At 40.6% G+C, this 27,623-nt stretch overlaps 1 protein-coding gene across 1 annotated transcript in view; it reads left to right on the top strand.

Moving 5' to 3' along the window:
* PGM2L1 (phosphoglucomutase 2 like 1) overlaps nt 1–25,357 on the top strand; it is a 73,860-nt gene extending 48,503 nt beyond the window's left edge. The window contains exons 6-14 of the mRNA XM_074954637.1: nt 894–1,087; nt 1,713–1,902; nt 2,082–2,179; nt 2,915–3,095; nt 6,995–7,088; nt 12,181–12,310; nt 14,883–15,072; nt 16,856–16,989; nt 19,422–25,357. Of these exons, the coding sequence (XP_074810738.1) occupies nt 894–1,087; nt 1,713–1,902; nt 2,082–2,179; nt 2,915–3,095; nt 6,995–7,088; nt 12,181–12,310; nt 14,883–15,072; nt 16,856–16,989; nt 19,422–19,524 (1,314 nt within the window). The 3' untranslated portion in view covers nt 19,525–25,357. The remainder of the gene's footprint in view (nt 1–893; nt 1,088–1,712; nt 1,903–2,081; nt 2,180–2,914; nt 3,096–6,994; nt 7,089–12,180; nt 12,311–14,882; nt 15,073–16,855; nt 16,990–19,421) is intronic.
* Nucleotides 25,358–27,623: the final 2,266 nt, after the last annotated feature.

The following is a 27,623-nucleotide window of genomic DNA, read 5'->3' as shown; positions in this document are numbered from 1 at the left end:
CATTTACAGGATATAATGCTCTTATTTACAATGTCAGCAGAAAGTGAGTATAGGCATTTGTATGGCACTTTTGTAGTCAGCATTGCAAGGTATTTACGTGCCAGATATGCTAAACACTCGCATGCCCCTTCATGCTTTGGCCACCATTCCAGAGGACATGCTTTTATGCTGATGACGCTCGTTAAAAAAATAATGCGTTAATTAAATTTGTGATTAAACTCCTTTGGAGAGAATTACATGTCCACTGCTGTGTTTTACTCACATTCTGTCATATATTTCATATTAGAGCAGCCTCGGATGATGACCCAGAACATGTTAATTTTAAGAACTTTCACTGCAGATTTCACTTAAGAGCAACACTCCCATGCGGAAACTACAGAACCCAAATCACCAAAAAAAGAAAATCAGCCTTCTTGTTTGTCTGAGCAATTGGCTGAACAAGAAGTAGGACTGAGTGGACTTTCAGGCTCTAAAATTTTACATTGTTTTATTTTTGAATGCAGGGGTTTTTGTACATAATTTACATGTGTAAATTCAACTTACATGATAAAGAGATGCACTACAGTACTTTTATTAGGGTTTAACAGCACGATTAATCATGCGATTAATCACGGTTAAGTTTTTTAATAGCTTGACAGCCCTAATTTTAAAACATAGGTACCTGATTTTAGGCATCCGTAGTCTGATTTCAGCTGGGGGCCTGGATGTTCAAGAACTCTGAAATCAGGTCACCTAATTATGAATTTACGTATCTAAAATTAGATACTTGAAACCTTTGGCCTGAGTGATCCCAAAAAAGTTCTGGAGAACTAAACCAGTCTGATGCTGTGCTTTGCTACAAGTTTCTTGCCCATGTAACACACAGTTCTAAGTGTCAGTTTTTTTTATGCCAGGTTTATTGGGAAAATGGAGCTCAGATCACATCTCCTCATGACAAAGAGATCCTGAAATGTATAGAAGAATGTGTTGAACCATGGAATGGTTCCTGGAATGAGAATCTAGTAGACACCAGTCCTCTTACACGAGATCCTCTGGAGGAAATTTCTAAAAGCTATATGGAAGATCTGAAAAAGATCTGCTATCACAGGTGGTGTATGAGAAGAATATAACAACTCCCACACTCTAATGCAGGGTTCACTTCAGAAACTTGTCAAAGTGTAATGGTTTCTAACCAGCAATGACAAATGTAGGTCAAACTTTAAAAAATAAGGGTTGGAAAAGTACTATATGCAATCAACTTGGAGTGTGCGTAAGGGATGGACTAAATTAAGGGGATTTTGTACGTCTTTTGTGGTATATTTTTGTGCCCCATATGTAGGTGATTTCATTACCTTAAACTAGGTGATTTAGCCCTTGCCTTCTGCTTTTGCCATGCACAGCAGGCTGATCGCTCTTTCTGACAGAGCATGAGTCTCATGCAGAGGGAAGTAAGTGTCTCATTTTTAGGGACTTTCAACCAGCCAAGCAGCAGAGATCCCAGTTTCCAGAGTGAGGAAGAATTGAGCCAGCAATCTTTATTGAATGCCTACAGTTGAAACTTTCCTTTTTCGCATTTTTTTTTTTTTTTTGAAGACACGTTAGACATCTGGAGAAAGAGCAGCTTTATCGTAAACTTCAGTCATGTTGTCTTGGCATTTCACCATGGTTCATGATGTCACAGCATTTTGTGAAATAACCTATAATGTTAATTGAAGTCTGCTTTTCTTTTTCAGGGAACTGAACACAAAGACCAACTTGAAGTTCATTCATACATCTTTCCATGGCGTTGGACATGACTATGTCCAGCTGGCTTTTAAAGCATTTGGCTTTAAGCCTCCCATTCCAGTACCTGAACAAAAAGATCCAGATCCAGATTTTTCTACCGTTAAATGTCCAAATCCTGAAGAAGGAGAATCTGTGCTGGTATTTAGTTTTTTAGTTCAGTCACTTTGTTTTTCAGTTGGGTTTCCACTTGTTTTGAAATGGTAATGCAATAAAGTCAGAGACCTGGGTGTGTGTGTGAATTTCAGCGGAGTTAATACACTTGAGGACCGCAAATGAATTTGACTATTTGCATATAATGGCTAAATCGCCTTTTTCAGGAGTTGTCTCTGAGGCTTGCGGAGAAAGAAAGCGCCAGAGTGGTTGTGGCCACTGATCCTGATGCAGACAGATTGGCGGTGGCAGAACTACAAGAGAAGTAAGAAATGGGACCTTTCTTTTTAACCTTGCCTTTGAGAGAAAAGGGGAAGGGGAGCTAACTGCTCCATCCTCTGATGTTGATTGTCACTTAGATTTCCCAGTTTATTCCACCATCCCTAACAATGTGACATTTGATCATATTGAGATTTATTTTTAGTCTTCATTTTTTTCTTACATTTTTATCTTAATGATGCATTTTAAGCAAGATTAGTTAAAACCTTTCACTAAAGATCTGTTATGAAGAGTGATTGTAAGCATAGCGCCTTTGATGACCATATACTTTTACTACCTTTTGACTCCTGTATACCGTGCTGAATTCTCAACAGAATTGCTAACTTTGTTCCAACAGTAGGGCCAAATTCTGGGCCACCCCTTCGCTTGTGGAACCCAATTGAAGACAAAGGGGTTGCACAGGTGTAATTGAGGGTGGAGTGTGAATTGCTGATATATTATTATTGGTGATAGGTTCTTTCTGGTTCATTTATCTTGCTTGAAGGGTTTGTAACAGGGAGACCACACTTGTAAACAGAAAATTTGGTCTGGAAACATTGAGACAAGGTAACAGAACCCTGTTAGTGTGCTGTTCGTGGCGCTACTTTTCAAGGTAGAATGACACATTCAATTGTTCACTGTTCCAGTGGTTGCAGAATATGTTGTACAGTCTTTGACTCTCAATGCATGCTTCTGAGAAACTTGAAGGAACTGTTTGATGTTGTTTCCATCCTGTTTGCAGTGGTCGTTGGAAGGTGTTTACCGGCAACGAGCTGGCAGCTTTGTTTGGGTGGTGGATGTTCAGGAGCTGGAAGGCGAACCATTCCAAAGAAGCTGATGTGAAGAACATTTACATGTTAGCAACCACAGTCTCCTCTAAAATTCTGAAGGCGATTGCACTTCGAGAAGGGTTTCACTTTGAAGTAAGGGTGGCTTGTCTGTCGTATAATCCCCAGGTGTTATATTCAGGAAGAATATAATAGCCATTGCTATCATAACTGATTGCCACAGGTTTTTGTGGTTGCCTCATTTACCTACACCTCCAAAAAGTCCAGACACAAATTACTCTTTTGCTGCTGTTGACTGAGGATTTTTACTCAGTGTTTCTTTTGGCACTGCCAGTTTACCCATTAGATCTCATTTGTCTACCTTGAAGATTAGCATGTGTATTACCTGCTAATCCATGTTGCAGAGTATGCAGACTGTAATCTCTGTCTGTGAAGAGTTGGGAGGTGGTCTTGTGAGGCAGTGTGATGCCCCCCCCACCCCTAAAGAATTGCAAGGTTAATTTTTATGTCCAGTGTCCTCAAATGGGTCTAATAACTCAAAACTTTGCCTTGAGGAGAGGAATCCCTTTTGATGGGGGGGGGGGGGGGCGGGGGGCGGGGGCGGGAGAGAAGCTATGGGATTTCCAGAGTGCATAATGCAGAAACTGTTGCTCTCTTAGATCTATGACATGAAAGCTACTCAGTGGGGTTTAAATTGACTTGAACAGTACTTGTATTTTAATTTGGCACATGAGGTTTTTGAACTAGATTTTAGTTAAAAATTGTCATAGCTTGATCAGAACTCTTCTACACTGTAAATACCTTTTACTTTGTACTTTGTACAAGTTCCAAATAAAAAAATGACGGGGTGCTGTGAAGGGAACAACTTTTCTTGTTGATCCTACACCAACAATGGATCTTGCTCAGTTTCCTAGAGCTCTGTGAATATCTGCAGCTGAGACAAGAACATAAAAAACATGTTTGACATAATATACTAAATAAGATTCAAGTCTTGTTTAATATAGTTGTCAGTTGAGACCAGATGAGAACTCTGGGAGGTTTTTTCTATCTATTTTGCCAAACAATGAAGAGCTAAAAAATGTATAAAATGACTGTACTATTGTGCTATTAATCAACTTAAGTGGTGTTGCCCTCTAGTGAAAATTCTGGTGTCTGTTATTAAATACTGTATTTTTGAGTTGGAAAATATTGATTATAGAAATATATATGACCAGCCTTTATAATTTCTTTCGAGAGTTTAAAAATACTAATCTGGTTTGAAATTTTTATCTTTAAATATCAGTCATGATACAGAATTTCCCCTTTTTGTAGGTAGAGAGTAATATTTCTCTCACTCAGAACTGCTACTATGTCATTACCACTTGTCCTTCTGTTAATCTTGTACTTCTGTCAGATCTCTTAAAAGGAGATTTTAGCTTTCTGCTGTGCATGTTTGCCAGCTCCTGTTCTATCGGGGTCCTCATAAGAGCTAAATCTTTTTTTGGGAGGCTATAACAAGTATTTATTTTTGTGTTGTTTACGTATGCAGTAGTGAATGCTATTCTGAAACACTGTGCCTTAGATTCGTAGTCTAAACTGAGTGTGTTGGCCTCTTTGTTTGCTGGCTTTAAACAGATTTTGCTGGGTTTAAGCATGGTTAATTGACAAAACAGCTTGGATTGGGGTCTCTTATTGATCTTACTCTTAGCTTTAGAAAGGAGCATAAACTCTGGCAAGTCAAGTGTAAAAGTATAATAAAGCTGGCCAAGAGAGAATTTGAAGAGCAACTAGCTAAGGACGAAAACTAACAGCAAAAACTTTAAGTACATCAGAAGCAGGAATCTTGCCAGTCAGTGGGGCCATTGGATGATGGAGGTGCTAAAGGAGAGCACTCAAAGAAAACAAGGCTGTTACGGAGAAGCTAAATGAATTCTTTGCATCTGCATTTAAGGCCAAAGATATGAGAGGGATTCCCACACCTCAGCCATTCTTTTTAGGTGACAAATCTGAGGACCTGTTCCAGATTGAGGGGTCAGTAGAGTGGGTTTTGGAACAAATTGATAAATTAAACAATCATCAGGACCAGATGGCTTACCCAAGAGTTCTGAAGGAACTCGGATATGAAATTGCAGAACTACTAACTGGTATGTAACCTATTGCTTAAATCAGCCTATGTACCAGATGCTGAGGGGTTAGCTAATGTAACACTGAATTTAAAAAAAGCTCCAGAGGTGATCCTGGCAATTACAGGCCAATAAGCCTAAATTCAGTACCAGGCAAATTGGTTGAAACTATAGTAAAGAACAAAAAGTCTGACACACAGGTGAACACAATATGTTGGAAGAGTCAGCACAGCTTTTGTAAAGGGAAATCCTGCCTCACCAATCTATTAGGATTCTTTGAAGGGGTCAACAAACATGGACAAGGGTGATCGAGTGGATATAGTGTATTGGACTTCCAGAAAGCGTTTGACAGGGTCCTTCACCAAGGCTCTTAAGCAAAGTAGGCAGTGCTGGGATAAAAGAGAAGGTCTTCTCATGGATCGGTAACTGGTTAAAAGATAGGAAATAAATGGGTAGGTGGGAATAAATAGTCAGGTTTCACAATGGAGAGAGGTAAACAGCAGGGTCCCCCAACGATCTGTACTGGGACCTGTGCCAGTCAGTATATTCATAATTATGATCTGAGAAAAGGGGTAAACAGTGAGTTGGCAAAGCTTGCAGAATATACAAAATTATTCAAGAGAATTAAGTCCAGTGCTGACTGCCAAGGGTTACAAAGGAATCTCACTAACATGGGTGACTAGGTGATAAAATGACAGATGAAATTCAATGTTGATAAATGAAATGTAATGCATATTGGAAAACATAATCCCAAAATGATGGGGTCTGGATTAGCTGTTACCACTCAAGAAAGAGATCTAGGAGTCACTGTGCATAGCTTCAGAGGGGTAGCCGTGTTAGTCTGGATCTATAAAAGTGGCAAAGAGTCCTCTGGCACCTTATCGACTAACAGATGTATTGGAGCATGAGCTTTCGTGGGTGAATACTCACTGTGCATAGTTCTCTGAAAACATCTACTCAATTTGCAGCAGCAGTCAAAAAAGCAAACAGAACGTTGGGAATCATTAGGAAAGGGGTAGATAATAAGACAGAAAATATCATATTGCCTCTATATAAATCCATGGTACATCCACACCTTGAATACTGCGTGCAGTTCTGGTCAGCCCATCTCAAAAAAGATGAGAATTGGAAAAGGGAGAGAGAGAGAGGCAACCAAAATGATTAGGTATATTGAAGAGCTTCTGTATGAGGAAAGGTTAAAAAGACTGGGACTGTTCATCTTCTAAAAGTAATGACTAAGGGTGCGGGTATGACAGAGGTCTATAAAATCATGACTGGTGTGGAGAAAGTGAATAAGGAAGTGTTAGTAGCATATAACACAAGAACCCAGGGGTCACCCAGTGGAAATAAATTGGCAGCAGGTTTAAAACGAACATAAGGAAGTACTTCTTCACATAACGCACAGCCAACTGTGGAACTTGTTGCCAAGAGATTTTGTGAAGGCCAAAAGTATAACGGGGTTCAAAAAAGTATTAAATAAGTTCGTGGTGGATAGGTCCATTAATGGCTATTAGCCAAGATGGTCAGGGATGCAACCCCAAGCTCTGGTTGTCCCTAAACCTCTGAGAGCCAGAAGCTGGGACTGGTCAATGGGGATGGGTCTCTTGATAAATTGCCCTGTTCTGTTCATTCCCTTTGAAGCCTCTTGCACTGGGCTAGATGGACCATTGGTCTGACCCAGTATGGCAGTTCTTCTGTTTATTTGGTTTATCAGCATTCTTTGGTCCTGTTGATCATGAAGTCCTTTTACATCGTTTTACTTTTTCCGGTTTTCTGACATTCCAGGCCTTGTACTTAAGACTTCATACAAGAATGCATCTGGGGGTGAAAGGTGTTATTTTTATGTGAAAAAGCAGCAAATGTTCCCCTTGTTCCATGATACTGTTGTATTGAAAAAAAATAGCTCTTACTGGGTGGCCTCTTCATTTTCAGGAAACACTGCCTGGTTTTAAATGGATTGGAAGTAGAGTAAAAGATCTCCTAAACAGTGGGAAAGAAGTTCTTTTTGCATTTGAAGAGTCAATTGGTATGTACAATAATGTATTCTAAAATATCTTAATGTGGAAAGCTAGTAAATAATATTTTCTGTGCTAATGTACCTTGGTCGTGACAAGGAATCCCGTAGGATTTGTTTCTCTTTAGTTTTCCTCTTTGCATTTTGTTGAACTCCTTGTTAACGTTAGTTAACAGAATGGCAGTCACTGTCCTATCAAATGCTGTGTGGATGCTACTGGTTGAGTCACAGTGAAGGACTGTGACACTGTTTGAACTTCTAACAAAACAATAAGAAGATCTGTAGCATCCATACAGAGTCCTGATGGACCAGACTGTGCTAATGTCCAGTCTTCAGTTCAGTTGATAACATTCTCTGTAATGGATGTTGAATTTTTGCTTTGCTTTGCTTTTTTTTAAACATTTTGCTTACCAAACCACTTACTAACTCTATTTTTGATCACCTTACTGAAAAGTAAATTAATCTACTTGTCAGATATGTTCAGATACTGTCACTTAACACAGTCTTCTGAGAGAACTTCAGAAATTTGTAGTGTCTGACAGTTGATGTATCCTCCCAGAACTAACTGTACCCAACAGTACATAACCAACTGCCAGCTCAACTAAAGCTCCATACCAGGGCATCCTTGTGTTAAGTTCCTGTCTCCATTGCAAGGTCCACTTTACTTTGCACATCGTGGACATAAGAATTTCCATACTGGCTCATGTTAGTGATTCATGTAGTCTAGTATCCCATCTCCAACAGTGGCCAGTACCAAATGCTTCAGAGCAAGGTGCAAGAAATCCAATAGAGTACAGTTATGAAGTAGCCTGCTCTTGGTATGCAGGTGGGGAGGTGGCTTATTTTTTTTTTTTTCTACACAACAATTGTTTAGTGTTTGGTTAATGCCTCGTATTTTCAAATAAGCTGAAGGGAGTATTCCTTTCAAAAACCGCTTGTCTTATCTAAGGTTCCAATAAATAGCGGATCGCAGAGTAACAGGTGTTTGTAAAGCACTCTTTAAAATGTAAGAACTTAAGGATGGCCATACTGGGTCAGACCAAAGGTCCATCTAGCCCAGTATTCTGTCTTCTGACAGATGCCCCAGAGGGAATGAACAGAACAGGTAATCATCAAGTGATCCATCCCCTGTCGGCCATTCCCAGCTTCTGGCAAACAGAGGCTGGAACACCATCCCTACCCATCCTGGCTAATAGCCATTGATGGACCTATCCTCCATGGAAATACTAGAGAGACAAGATGGGTGAGATAATATCTTTTATTGGACCTATTTCTTTTGGTGAAAGAGAAAAGCTTTCAAGCTACTTGGAGTCAGACCTGAAGAAAACTCTGTGTGTCGAATGCTTCTCTTTCATCTTGTCTCTCTAATATCCTGGGGCCAACAGAGCTACATCATCTCTAAAACACTGTTAATTTTCTGTTAGGTAATTTATAATACCTTTATAGTTAGCAATTATTCTATAATACCTTTCATCTGAGGCTCTCTGAGCACTTCTCAAACAAAGCCTCTTGACAACCCTTAGAGGTAGATAAGGACTACACAGGGTACACTTCAGCTATGGAAATTCATCCACCTCTTAGATGGAACTGTGACGGGTTGGCTCACAGAAACCCCCTTGGGAACTGCCAGCTGATGTGCTAAGACTACTTCTAACCGGTTTTCCATGTCAGTTTGGGATTTCAGTGCCTTGCCTGGTTTGAGCCAGACACGCTAGCCTGCTACAAACCCAGAACCAGGTCTGAACCACATCCCCCAACAACTGCAGGCTTAACTGAAAACACCTTAAGAGTTCCTGTCTCTAAACTCAAGTGCCCAGCTCCCAATGGAGTCCAAACCCTAAATAAATCCGTTTTTACCCTGTATAAAGCTTATACAGGATAAACTCATAAATTGTTCGCCCTCTATAATACAGATAGAGAGAGATGCACAGCTGTTTGCCCTCCCAGGTATTAATGCATATTCTGGGTTAATTAATAAGTAAAAAGTGATTTTATTAAATACAAAAAGTAGGATTTAAGTGGTTCCGAGTAATAACAGACAGAACAAATTGAATTACCAAGCAAAATAAGATAAAACACGCAAGTCTAAGTCTAGTACAGTAAGAAAATGGAATACAGATAAAATCTCACCCTCAGAGATGTTTCAATAAGCTTCTATCACAGACTGGTTTCAGAGTAACAGCCATGTTAGTCTGTATTCGCAAAAAGAAAAGGAGTACTTGTGGCACCTTAGAGACTAACCAATTTATTTGAGCATAAGCTTTTGTGAGCTACAGCTCACTTCATCGGATGCATACTGTGGAAACTGCAGAAGACATTATATACACAGAGACCATGAAACAATAGCTCCTCCCACCCCACTCTCCTGCTGGTAATAGCTTATCTAAAGTGATCACTCTCCTTACAGTGTGTATGATAATCAAGTTGGGCCATTTCCAGCACAAATCCAGGTTTTCTCACCCCCCCCCCCCCCCCCCCAAAAACACACACACACAAACTCACTCTCCTGCTGGTAATAGCTTATCCAAAGTGACCACAATGTGCATGATAATCAAGGTGGGCCATTTCCAGCATAAATCCAGGTTTTCTCATCCCCCCCACCCCCATACGCACACAAACTCACTCTCCTGCTGGTAATAGCTCATCCAAACTGATCACTCTCCTTACAATGTGTATGATGATCAAGGTGGGCCATTTCCAGCATAAATCCAAGTTTAACCAGAACGTCTGGGGGAGGGGGGGGGTAGGAAAAAACAAGGGGAAATAGCTACCTTGCATAATGACTTAGCCACTCCCAGTCTCTATTTAAGCCTAAATTAATAGTATCCAATTTGCAAATGAATTCCAATTCAGCAGTTTCTCGCTGGAGTCTGGATTTGAAGTTTTTTTTGTTGTAAGATAGCGACCTTCATGTCTGTAATTGCGTGACCAGAGAGATTGAAGTGTTCTTCAACTGGTTTATGAATGTCCCCTGAACCATCACAGGGCCTAATAACATCAGCCACACTATCAGAGGCTCGTTCACCTGCACATCCACCAATGTGATATATGCCATCATGTGCCAGCAATGCCCCTCTGCCATGTACATTGGTCATACTGGGTAGTCTCTACGTAAAAGAATAAATGAACACAAATCATGTCAAGAATTATAACATTCATAAACCAGTCAGAGAACACTTCAATCTCTCTGGTCACGCAATTACAGACATGAAGGTCGCTATCTTACAACAAAAAAACTTCAAATCCAGACTCCAGCGAGAAACTGCTGAATTGGAATTAATTTGCAAATTGGATACTATTAATTTAGGCTTAAATAGAGACTGGGAGTGGCTAAGTCATTATGCAAGGTAGCTATTTCCCCTTGTTTTTTCCTACACCCCCCCCCCCCAGACGTTCTGGTTAAACTTGGATTTATGCTGGAAATGGCCCACCTTGATTATCATACACATTGTAAGGAGCATGGTCAGTTTGGATGAGCTATTACCAGCAGGAGAGTGAGTTTGGGGGGGGGGGGGAGAACCTGGATTTATGCTGGAAATGGCCCACCTTGATTATCATGCACATTGTGGTCACTTTGGATAAGCTATTACCAGCAGGAGAGTGAGTTTGTGTGTGTGTGGTTTTTTGAAAAAAAGGGGGGGGGGCGAGAGAACCTGGATTTGTGCTGGAAATGGCCCAACTTGATTATCATACATACTGTAAGGAGAGTGATTACTTTAGATAAGCTATTACCAGCAGGAGAGTGGGGTGGGAGGAGCTATTGTTTCATGGTCTCTGTGTATATAATGTCTTCTGCAGTTTCCACAGTATGCATCCGATGAAGTGAGCTGTAGCTCACGAAAGCTTATGCTCAAATAAATTGGTTAGTCTCTAAGGTGCCACAAGTACTCCTTTTCTTATCACAGACTGGACGCCTTCCTAGTCTGGGCACAATCCTTTCCCCTGGTACAGCCCTTGTTTCAGGTTAGGTGGTAGCTAGGGGATTTCTCATGATTGCTGCCCCCTTTTTTCTGTTCTACCCACTTACATATCTTTTACATAAGGCGGAAATTCTTTATCCCTCTCTGGGGTCCCACCCCTCCTTCTAAATGGAAAAGCACCAGGTTAAAGAAGGATTCCAGTTCAGGTGACATGATCACATGGCACTGTAAGACTTCATTACCCACTTGCCAGCACATATACAGGAAGACTTACAAGTAAAACAGAGCCATCTACAGACAATTGTCCTGCTTAATGGGAGCCATCAAGATTCCAAACCACCGTTAATGGCCCACACATTGCATAATTACAACAGACCCTCAGAGTTATATTTCATATTTCTAGTTGCAAGAATGATAGATTCATACAAAAAGGATGACCACGCTCAGTAGATTATAAGCTTTGTAATGGTACCTTACAAGAGAACTTTTGCATGAAGCATATTCCGGTTACATTATATTCACACTCATTAGCATATTTTATAAAATCATATAGGGTGCAATGTCACAGGAACATGGCAGCTGATTAGCAGCACATAGAAACATATCAGTTTAGCACAGGAAGTATATCCAATTAAAAGTGAAAGTGGACTTTAGGGAAGCAGATTGCAATTATCCAAGTTGGATTGAACATCCCTGATCTTACATAAAACGTAGAAGGATCTTTAACAACTGCAAGGAGTCAAAACCTTGATTTTAGATGTCCTCCAAAAGACTACACATCTGGCAGCACGGTGGGGCATTGATTCATGATTGACTTGTGGGACTAGTGCTGCTTACTAAATCACTGGAAACACTCCCTGCAGCATACAAGTGTACTTGCTCAAACCAGCCCTGCTTAGTATGTGAGATTTGAGGGGAATTGTACCATAGCATGGTAGGGCTGTAGGCTTCTGTCTACCTGAAACTGATAGGTTGTTCAGTACATCTTTCCACCCCCATAACTCTTAGAGTGGCTGGCTTACTGGGTAGATGGGTGTAGCATATGCATAGATAGAGTGGCAGCAGTTGGACGTGTGTTTAGTTCTGTGTGCACAAAGGGCATCTGAAGTTTAACACTTCACCTGAGTAAAACAAATGGAAATCTTGGATAGAACTGCTCTGAACACTAGTCTTGTGATTGTCAGGTTTCATGTGTGGCACATCAGTGTTGGATAAGGATGGCGTGAGTGCAGCTGTGGTTATAGCTGAAATGGCATCTTATCTGGAAATCAAGAACCTAACATTGGCACAGCAACTAACTGAAATATATGAAATGTAAGTTCTGTTTTTTAACATGCTCTACTTTCCTTTTTGATTTTTTTTTTCCTGAGTTTTGCGTAATCAAACAATTTCCTCAGCACTATCAAAATCAGAACAGTATCTGTCACTTGCTAGTAGGACACACTTTCTTCTGTACAAAATAAGTGCAATATAAAACATTAATACCATATAAATGTAAACTGGATTAATATACATTAAATGTGTATGTATTGTTCAGAGAAATACGATGCCTGTCAACTGTGTTTGATACAGATAACATGGTGATTAAGAGATGGGGAAGAGGGGAGGATATAAAAACTTGGCTGCTAGAATAAATATCAGAAAAAGTCCTACTAGCAAGGATTGTGTTTTTAGTTCATTGTCATCATAATCAATCTACTATTAGATGAGTTAAATTATACACTTCTACCTACTAATTTTTGCTTTTTTAAACATCTTGCAAGAGAAGTTCTGACCTCTTGTTGAGGTTCTTTTCATGTTGTGTTTAAGGAGGGAGGGCAAGTGAAGCATAGAAGTCCAGGCAGAATCAAGAGGTGTGGAGGAACTAAAGACAATAGCATATTTAGGGTATATTTGTGATTTCCAGAAAATCACAAGTTTTTTTTTAAGTTAACAATGAGCTCTGCATCTGAAAACTTATTCTTAAAATAAGTGGGTTTGGGACACGCTTTTTTTTTTTTTTTTTTTTTTAAAGTTTACTACTTGTAATTAGACCTGATTAGTCTTTACAGGGTGGGTTCCTTTAACCTTACTGGAGGATGATTTTAGTGAAAAGCGTTAGATATAAAATGCCTTGACGTACTGGAATCACAGTTTAAAAACCTCTCTGGGTCACTTCAACTCTTCTTCTCCTTGAGGTAGATACAGGTCACGTTGGAGGATAGTCCTTAAGAATGGAGGAGGCCTAGTCAGTTCTGAATTGGCATCTTAAAAAGTTGTGTAAGAATAGAGGTTTCCCCTGGATCTATCCCTAGAAAAAATGATTTCTTCTCCCACTGTTAGGTTGTGTTGGTTATCCTCCCTTCTGTATTTTAGTTGTGCTCTGCGTATATCTTTGTAAAGTGCTTGGAGTGTAAACTAACTTGACTTATGCCTCTTTATTCCATGCAGACCACAGGGCCTTCATTGCTGCCTTCCATCTTTGACAGTCTCTTGCTGCAGGCGTAGCTTCTGCCCATGTCATTTTAATAGCTTTTGGTTCCTCTTCAGTTGTGCTTTTCTAAGTTGTCCTTGGTTTACCTCATCGTCTTTTTGCCCTTGGGATTCCAGTTCAGCATCTGTCTTGCTATATTGTTTGATTCTTTCCTCCCTGTGTATCCTCTCCATCTCCATTTTGTCCCATAATTCCCCATCCTATCAGGGTTTAAAGATGCTATAGAAATGTAAAAAAAATACTCTGGGGGTGCTAAGAAAATAACTCTTTATGTGAAGTGTTTGATAGTTAACAGATTGAAGCAGCTTGATTTGGATTAGTTAGGCTCTACCCTGTGACGAGCCAGGTTTATCACATACAGTGGCCACTTAAAGGAATAATTGAAAACCTTGAAATTTGCAGGGAAACTGATACAAACCCAGAATTTCAGATCTTGAAACAAAAGTGTGTCAGTCTTTGGTTCACTACTATTTTTCATGAGTGTCTTACTTTTTCTATATACCCAATTCTGCTTGAGGCTTTATTATGTTAGGTCCTATATATAAACACAGGTCCCCAGAGAGCTTAGCTTCTAAAAAGGAAGTAGTAATCATCTGTTTAGTTTTGAAAATAAATTTGCTGTCTTTGTTATGGCCTGTGGATTAGCCGTTGCTTTTAAATATCTCCCATCACAGTGCTGCTTCTGGCCACTGTTCTGACTGCTGCTGAACTGAGTTCACTCTGTCACGTGTAGATTGTGGCAGGACGAACTCAGCACAGAGCAGGACTGGAGATCTAATACTGGCAAGGGGCAACACAGAGGTATGAAATTTACAATATCTTTCCAAAGGCACAGTGGGGAAAATGGAGGAGAATGTAGTAGAAGGCAAGAAAGGATGGGTGTGGCAAGAATTAGGCTGCTCTGTGCATCCAGAAAGGAGCAGTTAGAGGAGTGTGTGGAGGCTGGGGGCCCAAGGAAGAGTAGAGAAGGCTTATGGATCAGACCAGGGATAGAGACATGGAGGTAGGCACTGGATCAGCTCTCTGCTCCAAGCACAATTTTCCGGGCTCCAAACAAGGATCCTATATTATTTTTAGTGGCATGAATTTCAAGTTCTTCTCTCAACTGGATTCAGTCCATTTCTGTGACTATGGAGGGTTACTGTACATTATTGTCCTTCATTACTGACCCTCACTTTAGGGTGAATTGGTGAAGTTCAGTGGTTTTGGGTCTGCAAACGGGCATCATGCATCATTTTACATTGTCTAGGCTATCTTTTAAAATCAGCAGTAAGTAAAAGTAAGCTTGGACTTAAAGTATGCTCATGAATATGGAGAATCATGGTCACCGTTCTGGATAACTGATCACTCTGTAGACTTAGTGTGCAGAAGACTGAGACTCTCTTGTAATTAAAATAATATTTTTCCTTGTAGGTATGGATATCACATTTCAAAGACCTCCTATTTCTTGTGCTACGAACCTCCTACTATCAAAAGGGTATTCGAAAAGCTTCGGAATTTTGATTCCCCAAAATCTTATCCAAAGTCTTGTGGCACTTATGGTATATTACACGTACGGGATGTTACCACTGGCTATGATAGCAGCCAGCTTAATAAGAAATCGGTGAGTTACGTAATACTTGGAGAAAAAATTAGTATAGTGGCTAACGTTTTAACCCTTTGACAAGGTGTTTTCTGAGCCTGTGAATGAGTACATTAAGTTGACTTTATGATACAGAAAGATGCCAAACATCCAGTATTTGGGATATAAATGTAGGGCTTATCTACATTTAAAAAATCACAGCGGCAAGGCTGTAGCACTTCAGTGTAGACGCTACCTGTGCTGACAGGAGGGGTTGTCCCATCAGTGGAGGTAGTCCACCTCCCCACGAGGCGGTAGCTATGTCTATGGAAGAATTCTTATATACTGTATCAGAGTAACAGCCGTGTTAGTCTGTATTCGTAAAAAGAAAAAAGAAAAGGAGTACTTGTGGCACCTTAGAGACTAACCAGTTTATTTGAGCATGAGCTTTCGTGAGCTACAGCTCACTTCATCGGATGCATAGCATATCGTGGAAACTGCAGAAGACATTATATACACACAGAGACCATGAAACAAAACTTCCTCCCACCCCACTGTCCTGCTGCTAACAGCTTATCTAAAGTGATCATCAAGTGATCATCAAGGAAGGCCATTTCCAGATGGCCTTCCTTGATGATCACTTGATGATCACTTTAGATAAGCTGTTAGCAGCAGGACAGTGGGGTGGGAGGAAGTTTTGTTTCATGGTCTCTGTGTGTATATAATGTCTTCTGCAGTTTCCACGATATGCTATGCATCCGATGAAGTGAGCTGTAGCTCACGAAAGCTCATGCTCAAATAAACTGGTTAGTCTCTAAGGTGCCACAAGTACTCCTTTTCTTTTTTCTTTTTATGTACTGTATGTTTTCTTGAAAATACAGTGACGTAGACAATTTAAATCTATCACATTAATTAAAGTCTGTCCTATGTCCTTTCCACATAAATAAAAAACTTGAACAATTTTAAGCAATTTTTGCAATAATGCGAATATCTATCAGCATTAGCAGAAGGCCACTAGCCGAAAGTACTGACTTTATTATGATGTAACTGAACCATAGAATATTAGGGTTGGAAGGGACCTCAGGAGGTCATCTAGTCCAACCCCCTGCTCAAAGCAGGACCAATCCCCAATTTTTTGCCCCAGATCCAAACAGCCCCCTCAAGGATTGAACTCACAACCCTGGGTTTAGCAGGCCAATGCTCAAACCACTGAGCTATCAAACTCCCCATGTTTGAGATATGAACAAGCATCCATCCTGTGAAGTTTTTCAGCTATGTTCCCTATCAAAGTTTTAAAAGCAAATAGCTATAAATGAAACGCAGAGGTTTGCAGCCAAATTTTTATTCAAGACGCTGATTAAATGAGTTTCCTTTAAAGTTACAGAAGAGCCCAGTAGCTTCAAGGTAATTTTAAACACCTTTGATTTAAAGGAAATACCATCAGTGGATAAATCTTCAATGTTAATTAAACAATTGAAGTATCCACCAAAGAATTTTTTTTAAGTTTCCACTAAGATATCCATAATTTAATTAAAATTAGTTTTACACATGGGTAATTAAGGCCTTGTCTGTATTAGAAAATTAGATTGGTTTAACTACATCAGTCAGAGGGATGTGAAAAATCCACACTCTGGAGCAGTGTTGTTAAATTGGCTTAAGTCCCCATATAGACAGCACCAGGTCGTCGGAAACTAATTTTCATATTGATCACTTGTTTGCATTGTGTCAGAGTTTCTATGCAGTGCATAATACTTAGGATAGCAGGGAGGGGAGATGCATGTTGATTGTACAGATTAAAATGATGATGATGATGATGTTCCATTAGGTGTTGCCTGCAAGTAAAAAGAGTCAAATGATCACCTTCACTTTTCAAAATGGGTGTGTTGCCACCCTCCGGACAAGTGGAACTGAGCCAAAGATCAAGTACTATGCAGAGATGTGTGCGCGGCCTGAGCAGAGGTGAGGGTTTCCATTTTCCACATTGTGTCAACACTAGGTTGGCTGAATCTGTGTCTTTTCTGTACAATCTTTACTCCTTTTGCTTGACCGGCCAGTACTTTTGACTGGTGAGTATTGGAGCTAAACCCTCATCATTCAAAATATTTCCACAGACCTGTAGGTGAACATGCATTAGGCGAGACACATTCTCCAAAGATAAGAGCTTTCCCACCCTAGTTGCTGGGTGCAATGCACATGACTTGACGGACAGTTGAGGGTTTCGGGCTGTTAAACTGCCTCCCCAGCCACTGGCGTGCATGGATCTACTCATGAGGCTTAATGCTAGAACTGTGTTAGCAGTGGATAAAATGGACAAGAGTTGAATTTCACAAGTCTGCTGCTGCAACCCATTCTCTTCCCCCGCCCCCCCATCCTGGAACATCCTTCCCCTTCACTCCTCATCAAGCTCTGCTCATACGGAGAGGTCCATGAACTGTAGTAGACACCCACCCAATCGCCTTTTAGGGATCACACTATTGCACCCTAGGTTATCTGGCGATGAAATCTTTGCGTTCGTGAGTTGCATATGTGAAACTCTCCTCCCTCTGATCTTTAAAAAAACATCATCACTCCTCTTTAGTGTCCCACGTGCCTTTTTTGGGGAGAAGCATTTTATACCACCACATACCATCTGTATCATCAGTGTTTGTTGCTCTTGGAAGGAAGGGCTTTAGGGTGGTCACACTACTCCCAAGTGAGAGTCACTCTCAGCACCTAGATTTTACTTTTCAAACTTGGGAGGGTCTTAAAGACAGACACTTCAACTGGCCTTATTTTCAGGGTGCCAAACATGCTCATTCCACACAGTCAATCAGAGCAATGGATGCTCTGCCCTTGGGAAAGTTGGGTCAGTTACTTAGGCACCTTCATTCATATTTATGCAGGTATTTGTTGGTCCCCAAGTTTGAGTATATTTAACTTCCAGTTTACACATTGCAGTTAGTAGCTGTTTACCATATTGAGGACCTTGAATAGATTTTCTGTTTGACTGGAGCCTGGGCAATTGCAACTCGAAGTGGCAGGTATTATGAACACTAATTTTCTGAATGTCAGCTCTTGCCAGATCGATCGCTGCTGACCGATACGGCTGGTAGTATAGACATACCCTCAGTAAAGGCCTGATTCAAACTCACTGCAGTTAATGGCAAGACTCCATTGGCTTGTTTGGGCTTTGGCTCAGACCCCAAAGTGTGTGCACATCTTGCTGGTTTGTTTTGTTTTAGTAACCAATACAAAGAAATAATTTAATTTTTTCTAAAGGATTAGACATTCAAATGGATACGAAGAGTATCAGCATTTACTCTCCAAGATAGAAATTAGAAGGACTATCAAGCCCTTCTACTCCAGAGCATAACGTGATCAGCAGCTGCAGATCAGAAAGGCACTTCCTCCCCTGATGTTATAGCACTGCTCAGCTAGGTGGATGATAGAGGTTGAATACTTCTCTCTGAAGCATTATTCTTTGGTCTCTATCAGGAGTGGAGTACTATACTATGCTAGATGAGGTGCTCTTTTGTTTCAATGTTTCATTGTTAGTTTATATTTTAAGTCTTCACGGGTTAAAGAGCAACGAACTTCTTGCCAGTTCCTGGGCAGGGTCAAAATGGCCAAAACTGATCTAAACAGGACATAGGTCAAATGAGTTTATTTCTACTTAATATCAGATTGAGTGAGTCGGTTCCTCTTGCGTCCAGTGGAAATATACTGTACAACAGGGAGTAGCAGGAGAGAGGGGTATGTGTCTTTAGAGACATGTTGTTCTGTTTAATGGATTTGGTCTTGATTTTCTTCCCTTGCTGCGTTCATTAATTAGATTTCATAGGAGTTAAGGCCAGAAGGAGATCATTACATCATCTAGTCCGACCATCTGTGTATCACAGGCCCTTAAATTTCACCCAGTTACCACTATGTTGAGCCCAGTAACTTGTTGCACTAACTAAAGCATATCTTCCAGAGGGTCTTCTTGATTTGAAAACTCCAAGAGACTTCCCTGGTAGTTTGTTCCAGTGGTTAATCCCTCTGTGTTTCAGATGTGTGCCTAATTTGAATTTGTCTGGCTTCAGCTTCCAGTCATTAGTTCTTATTATGCCTTTCCTTGCTAGATTAAAGAGCCCTTTAGCACACACTGTTTTCTCCCCATGAAGGTACTTGTATACTGTAATCAAGGTCACCTCTCAATTATCTTTTTCCTAAAGTAAACAGATTGAGCTCTAAGTCTAGAAGCTCAGCAAGTACGAACATTACAATTAGCTGTATGGGAAGAAAACGTCTAAGGGACTTCTGAGGTTCTTGAAATCTAATCAAATTTAGTTTATTGAAGTGTTGGAGCTGCCTTTTGTGGGATAGATCACTTGATATTACTGTAACTTCAGCCATTTGATTTCTCCCTCTAGTGACAAAACCTTTCTGGAAGAACAACTACAGAAAGTCATTGAAGCTTTGATTGAGAATTTTTTGGAGCCCAGTAAGAATGGACTGATTTGGCGTTCCGTGTAGATCTCCTCCAGCAGTTTGTTGTAGAAGTGACTCTCCTTGCGCTGTATCATGTGGAACAAAGGAACCAAGATCAGAACTCCATTTAGCATTAATTGTGTGTGTGCGTGTGTGTCAGTTACCTAACTGGCTAAATTCTTAAAACCAATAAAGAGGCTGCATCTTTTTGTCAGTTTTCCAGCAAAAAGCTATGGCTGGCAAATGGATTTGGTGGAGTTAATATCTACAATTTCATGTTCTTTTGACCAGAAGACACGTGTACATTAGCATAATGAAGTCAACTCCCATAGTTCAAAATGTAGCACTCCAAAGGGTTAAGACTGCTAAACTCTGCTGTAGCGTAATCACTGGGTTTCATGTTGAATGAACGAATACCTAGCACCTTTGATTTGAAAAGACTTGAATTCAAAAAGTTCTGTAAGTCATAACTGTATTTGAAGGGAATTAGCAATCACATAAGACTGACAAAATGAGCCGGCTTCTTAATTGCTGTGGAGTGTGTAGGTATCATTTACCTTTACAGGTCTTAATTTACAAGTATGATAAAATAGAGTTTAGTATTTAAAATGTCTAGTTTAGACAAGTTGTTACAGTATATGGTTTTCAGCCATTTAAATATCCTAGTATTAGAGGGGCTCTTGGTGCATTGTATTTTTTCCTGTGTATCTTAAAATACTGATGTTTACTTAACAGTGAAACAATAGTGGCAACTCCATGCAATTTGATTCGCAGCTTGGTTTTTTACTGATCAAACAGTGCCTTTCCAGGATGTCCTAATCAGGGGAAATAATCTCTGTGTCTTGTTTAAATTAGTGATTCTAACCACCAGAGGCCCATTGAGCATAGTTTAATCAGTTGGCTTTCTTTCACTTTATAAAACTCTCCCAAAATATTCTGGATCTCATTCTACATTATCTCAAATTAAGACATCTAAAAGCAGGCTGTTCTAAAATATAGATGCCTTGTGAATGCAGGGAGGACTATGTGGAAATCGAGTTAATAGTTCTCTAACCTCTTGAAATGACAGTGTCTATGTTTTCTGCTCACTTATGAGAGAGGAAGCTAATGGAGGTGAGACATGGGCTTTGGGTATTCACCCCTTTACTCTCACTTTTCTTCACTTACAATTGCATCTACAAATTAGCTCCTGATGTTGCCTGCCTGCAAATATTCGATCCTTCCTCTAAAGTCACTTTAATTATCTGTTCGTGTAAGTTTTTAGCTGCTATTCCTAATGATATAATTCCTAACTAGTACCTTACTCTCTTTGACTAGAACCTGGTTTTCTTAGTGTGGAAAGTCTTTGGAAAGTTGCTATTAGCACCTGTTCTGGGAAAACTGTATTTTAAAAAGCATACTGCTTCCCTGTTCAGTGTCCTCTGGATGCTCATGTCCCTGGGTGCAGAATAATGCTTGACACTTTGTCTTTTAAACTGGTGATAGAAATCTCTAAAATAGGAACTGTGATGCTCTGGACATCTAGCCACTATGGTACTAAAATAATTAAGTAGGACAGTTGAACACACAAGTACATACTATGGTGTCTGATGCCTAAACATGGTTATAGGACTCTAGTAGTATCTTTTTTGATTAATCTGCTCTAAATCAGTATATAGTTGAGTTCCTAAAACCCAAGAGGCACTTGTTTAAACCATTGTTTGCCACTATTGTTAAACCTTTGAATTTGTCCTCTATTATACCCTTATAGCTAGGTTCTGTAGGACAGTGCAGAACGGTGCTGTACATATCTCAGCGAGGCAGATATAAAGACAACATGTTTTTGGTTTCTGTGCAGAAATTGGATATGTCATGCTAACAGAGGCTTTGCACTATGACCATAAATACGTATTTTAGCTATATATGAATGTACATGTACTGCAGGAAGTTGTCGCATAGATTCTTATTTACAAGCAATGTTTATTTATTTTTTTTATTTTAAATGAGATTTCCAAGTTGTCCACACAATTGAGTGAAATTTCTCTTATGCCAAAAGGGGTTCTTTCCTTTGATTATTGTATATTTGTGAGTGCGATGTTGGGGGGGAGGGGGAAATGGGTGAAAGCAATGAAGCTTGACTGCTTTCACAATATTGCACGAATTGGAAGATATCCAAAGATATGCGGAGCAAGTCTTTTTAAGTTGCTGCTGGGACTTTGCATTTTTTTTCATGATGGAAGTTAAACTTCAGACCTGATTCTGGTCCCACTAAAGTGAGTGGAAGCATTGCCATTAATTTCAATGGCAGCAGGATCAAGTCCTTGGGGTTTGAATCTTTTTTTTGTAATTGAGAAGAGAACAATTCATTTTTTGTGTGCGTGGTTTGAACAAAGCTAAACATTGTAAAAGGCGTATGGAGTTGTGTCTGTGGATAGGTATGGTGTAGCACATAGAATTGTGTAAGGCTTTCAGATCTGCTTTCCTAGTAGCTGGTTAGCTGAGCCTGGTCTGAATTAGGGATGTAAAAGTTTAACCGATTAACCGTTAAGCTTGATGCTTATCAATTCAGTTAACGATTAAACACTGCTGCTGGCTCCGGGTCCCAGCTGTCATCCCGAATGCTGTGCACCAGCGGTAGCTGGGAGCCCAGGCGCAAAGCCGGCAGTTGGGACCCCGCGTAAAACATGGGGTTGCTACATCACCCCCCACGTCCTTAGTTCCCCAGTTAAACGTTTAACCGATTACTTTTTTTACACACTTATTTACATAGCTAGTCTGAATCTAATCCAGTATTAGATAAATCTTAACATGCGCACCAGGCTGTTGAACACTTAAAAGATGCGGGTTTCAAAATGCTTTTGAGACTTGATGAATGTGGCGGAGCTGAGTATCAGTGGTTTTCTTAAACTGATCATTAGGCCCTTAGTTCTTAAGCAGTACATCATGGATGAAGTGCTTTTGGAAGTGGGGCACCAGAATGACTGTATTCTAAGGGTATAATAATTACTGCTGTTTAATCTGCTGCTACCATTGTTTTCCATTGATGTGTGTAATGCTTGAAGTATCCCTACTATTCCATTTGGAGAAGTTGTTTTCTTTCCTCTCTCTCCATTCCCTCCCCTACTTTTGTTACTGTGAAAGATGATCATCTTGTTACCTCACTGCTGAGTACCTTTTTGCTGTACCTACTGCCTCAGCACTTTGAACGTGTGCACAATCTGGTTTCAGTTATGGGCTTTTTTAATAGTTTTGTTTGCATTGTAGAAATATTTAAACTGTGTGTGGGGAGGTGACTAATTCTAAACCAAACCAGTTCTTTTTTCATCTGGATGTTTACTGACTTACGGCGCTTCCTGTTTATAAGATGCATTTCTAAAGGTTGGTGTGGAGCGATTCATCAGGTATGATAGAGCCAGTGATTATTTGTGTCTAGCATTTGAGTAGTTTCATTTGTTGTTTTTTTTTTTTTTTGTACTGCTGCATACAGAGGCCTAATTTCTATCCCATTCAAGTCTGTGGCAGAACTTCCATGGGACTAGGATATGATCCTTTAAAGGATAAGAAATTTGCCAGGCACGTTGACACTATTTATAATACACCTCTTCTGTTTGTGTTTTGCATAAGCACCATCTTCTTCAGAATGTGAAGTGCTTGCTGTTCAGTTAGTAAAAGGAAATCAACAGCTGTTATCCACCTCCCTCAGTGGTAATATCACAGCTCGTCATAACTCTGGAGGAGATATTGAGCTGCAGCAGGAGTGGATAGCAAAAGCTGTTAATGCATGCTTCCCCTCTTTCCTGGCAGTGCAGCACTGAATGACTACAGGTATGTCCTAAAGCAAAACTTAAGTGAACCTCTTACTGTAGTTAGAAGTACAATTACTTCCTCTTCTGTCTTTGGGGTCAGGATGTTTTCCCACGAAAATGGGACTGAATAAATGGAACACACTAAAATGATATTTCTGAGCTGACTACTAAGCCTGATACAGTTCACCTGCAGGGTTCACTGATCATGATTTGATTCAATAAGACTTGAACGTGAATTAAGGAACTTGGGGTTTTGGCAGAGGGAAGCCTACAAGAGAAGGCATGCACTAATGCGCCCTTAGAATGCAAGCCCAGTTGTGGACTCCCAGGGCTTTTTGTCTGTGTGTTTATGACCGAGGACTTCAGTGAAGGGAAGCGACCTGAGGGGGGAGCCAGTCTTATACTGGGTTGATCTTGTAACCCATTAGCGACAAGATTGCTCTGCGTTTGTATGTAGTGAAATATCCAGTTTCCCTTTGTGGGTTGAGAAGACGGCACCTCCCTCAGTGTGATTGGCGCAGGTTGGTTAAATGCTGGCTAACTTTGGTTTGCAGTCTGGGGTAGTCTATGATAACACACAGCAGCAACATCCCTTTACTGGCAACATGCAGTTCTGGACTGGGCTTTAAGCTTCGCATTCCTCCGTTCACAGGGTGCCTGCCCACGGGGGTGCCAGCGATAATGCTATCCCTGGTACTGCAATGCTCAGGTAGCACCTTTATTCCCCACTCTCACATAGACCAGGCTTCCAGGTTACCAGCAATTTCAGTTCTCTTTTTTAATAAAAGGGAAAAAATAAGGCCAAAGAGATTGGAAATGTTGAAGCAAACAGCCATGTGTCTACCTGGGGGCCAGAACATGCCCTCTCCTTCTCTGAAATTCTTCTGTTCTCAGCCAGTGCCCCCATAGTATTCCTGAACTCTGCCCCTCCAGCGATGTTCGCTTTTGCTCCCTATAGCTGGGGGCAAGGGATGTTTCATGAAGCACCCTGAGTTCAAGGAACTTCCTTGAAACTTTTGCATGGAAAGTAAGAGGGTGGTCACTGCTAGCTTCAGGCAGGGCAAAGCCTCTAGTGCTAAGGAATGAACAAAGTAACCTGCTGAGTAAAGATATGGGCCTGCCCCTAAAACTGGCTGTGTGTGGGCATACCTGTGCTCCTCCCCCACAGCCCCATTAAAGTGAGATGAGCCCCCACACGCTCATTGTAGGATCAGGGCCCTATGGGTTTATGGCTTCTTGCTTTGAGACGTATTTGAGACTCCATCTAGGCAATGTCGGACCTGAAGTGGCAGAGGCATTTGCCAAGACACTGCTCTTCTACCACAAAAGCAATTCCTTTGCATTTAGATCGAGGGCCAAATCCTGTCTCCATGAAAGGCCCCAAACCCAGTGTTGTTCCATGGCAGGGAGGGAGGTGGTGTCTGGAACCTGTGAGTGGGGTCTCCTCTCCCCACACCAGCGTGTAGCACAGAAGCAGTGATGCCTACTGCAAAGTCTGGGTTGCAGGGAGTCTGCTGTCACTTCACAGCCTGAGGGACAAGGATTCCAGTCCCCCACACCAAGCCCGGCTACTTGGCCTCATCACAAGGGGGAAGATTTTTGCCATTGTTCAGGAAACTATTGATCCTAAAAGATTAAGCAAAGAGTTGAATCAGCGCTCCTGGTGAATATTTCTTTCATGATTTTTACCTAGAACGTCTAAAAGGCACAAACATTTGTAAGCATGTCTTACCACACCCAAGAGAAGAGAGGGGTGCTGTTTGAATGGGGAAGCCCGGGCATTCCGAGCCCAATTCTGATCTCATATTCCCAGTGAATATAGCAGCTATGTCCCACGAATGTTCGATGGCTGATTCTTCCGAGATGATAGCACCTACAATACCTGAAGTCATTGCTCTCGATTTAGAACCCAGGAACGTTTTAGATCTGTTACCTATTCTTGTTCCATTTGTTACTTCAAATGCCTTTTCTTTTAAGAAATTGGGGTGTATTATAAATACAGACTGAGAATTTGCACTTTTTTTCTGAAGTATTTCTGTATCGATTACTATGTGGATTTAGCTGAATGAAGTGTTGCAACTAATAAAACATTCTCTTCGTAGTAGCAAATCTCCGTGTGATCCTTTGGTGTTTATTGGAGCGTTTCTTTAACGCTCGTGTGAATCAGTGTAGAGCTGGTTGAATTATGTGTGGTTTAGAAATGTTTAGAAATGCTTTTTAATTGATAGAGGGGGGGAAATTGTCATGTAAACAATTCCTAAATATTTGACCAGCTCCAATCCGAGATACGATATACAAGATTATTTACAGTGGTGGAAACATAGAATTTATTCTTGATACATCTGTTTTGTAACAGTGGAGGTAGTTTTAAAAGCTTTGTTTTCTTGGTAACAAGTACCAAACGTACATAACAGACATAGTTGACCTTTTTTTAGAAACAGGTGGGCTGAAAGGAAGAGCACATACTCTGACTATCATTTCCTGGTTCAGATCTAAGACTGGAATAGCTTGTAATGTGAAGTGGTGGAAACCCCTATCATTTGAGTCATTTTCCAGTAGGCTGGACAAAGCCCTGCAAAAGTGTAGGGAACAGAGCTGCATTAGATAGCATGATGGGTAAAATTGTGTGCAACTCCCATTGAAATTCAGTGAGACTTAGGCATGTTTGAAAATTTTTCCCAGCAGGTCTCTTCCATTTCTGCCTTTCTGATTTGAGTTTAAACGGGAAGACAGTGGAAAATTGACATGATGTCTTATTCTCAACCCAAGGGGAGGGTTTAGTGATCTTAAGCATCAGGTTTGAAATATTTAGATTCCTAGGATCAACTGGTTCAAATCCCAACAGGATCTAATCAACACATCCTCCCCTCTGATCAAGGTAAAACCTGTTCTGTGAATCTTAATATAGCAGGATATTTCATAAGAGACTGTAAACTGAGGTCTTGGGACAGTAGTTTGTTATGGCACTTCTTGCAGAAGTGTTTTCATTTGGGGCTTCTGGGCACTACCGCAATACAGTCAAGAATCAGGGGGTTTCATTGTTCTAAGTACTACATGCACCCAATGAAGACAGTCCCTGCCCCAAAGAGCTTACATACGAAATAGGAAAAAGATTTGCGTAGTGTTCTCAATTGAGTCTTCCTCTCTTACACTGCTGTGTAACACGTACTGACTCAGACATAGCCAGTTGTTCGATTACACTCACAGTTCACTCATTAAAATGTTGAAGAGACCAAATAATCAAATTTATTGTGCTGTTTTGTCTTGAGCTAATACAAAAAGGGGACATAAATACTCTCCTTCCGGGAAGCAGATTCTTGCAGTGCGTTTCTTACGCGGAAGGTGTACTTTGGAAATATGCATTTAAACTAGCTATATTTATGATATGGTTTTACAAGTTACGAAATTCCTGATACTGCACTAAAATCCAACCCACCAGTTCATAACAGTCCCTTGTCTTGTTTTGTTCTGCACTTTTCTAATCTCTTTTGGATACTACATTCTGGATACTGGTCTGCAAATATACCTCCCTAGCTTGTACTGGGGCAGAGCACTAATGTGTTTTGCCTTGGACAAGTTTCCTGTTTTCTAATGCCAAAGCTGACTTCAGCTTTGCACAGTATTGAGGGATACTTGGATGAACAGAATTGCAGGGAGAGCGTAATACATTGTTAGCATAACTTCCCAACACTTATATGTATATATTAATGTGGCGTATACTACACCTAATATATATTAGCTAACGCACATAGTATGCTAGTGCTAGAAGTTTCTTAATTTTTCGTGATGAAATGATTCTTGTCACCCTTTGGGATGAGCAAAATGCTGTAATAAATGTAAGACTATTAGGTACAAAGCTTACCACCTTGACCAAAAGCAAAACAGCGATCCAGGAGTATCATCACATCTGAGCCTCGTCTAGTGAGAATCCTTCTGCCCTCTGTGATCTGCATTCTCCTTTACTTCTCTCTCTCTCTCTCGCACCAGTTGTAATGAGCTGAATTTGAATTAGCAGGAAGCATTTCGGTCAACACCAAAGAGACATTGAGAAATGGAGGGCATTTAAAGAGGAAAGACAAGTGCTTTAGGGGCTGACCGGCTGGAATTAGCAAGGAAGAGCAGAACTACTGTATGTATACAGATGTTTTTCTTCCCAGTCAGATGCAATCATATGTGAGGGCAGGGGAGGGAGAAAACTGATTGATTGATTTTTGGGATCCTCTGCCCTGAGTTCCTAAATGTAAATTGTAAGGTCTCATGGCAGCAGGTTAGCAGCTGTTTATTGGGGGATGGAAGGAAGGAAGGAAGGATAATGTTATGGTCAGGGCACTGGGATTGGGAGCTCTGAGTTCAATTCCT

Source organism: Natator depressus, chromosome 1 (genome assembly GCF_965152275.1).
Source record: "Natator depressus isolate rNatDep1 chromosome 1, rNatDep2.hap1, whole genome shotgun sequence".
Lineage (NCBI taxonomy): Eukaryota > Metazoa > Chordata > Testudines > Cheloniidae > Natator > Natator depressus.
The sequence above is the reverse complement of the archived record's forward strand: the minus strand, read 5'-3'. Positions and strand labels throughout refer to the sequence as shown.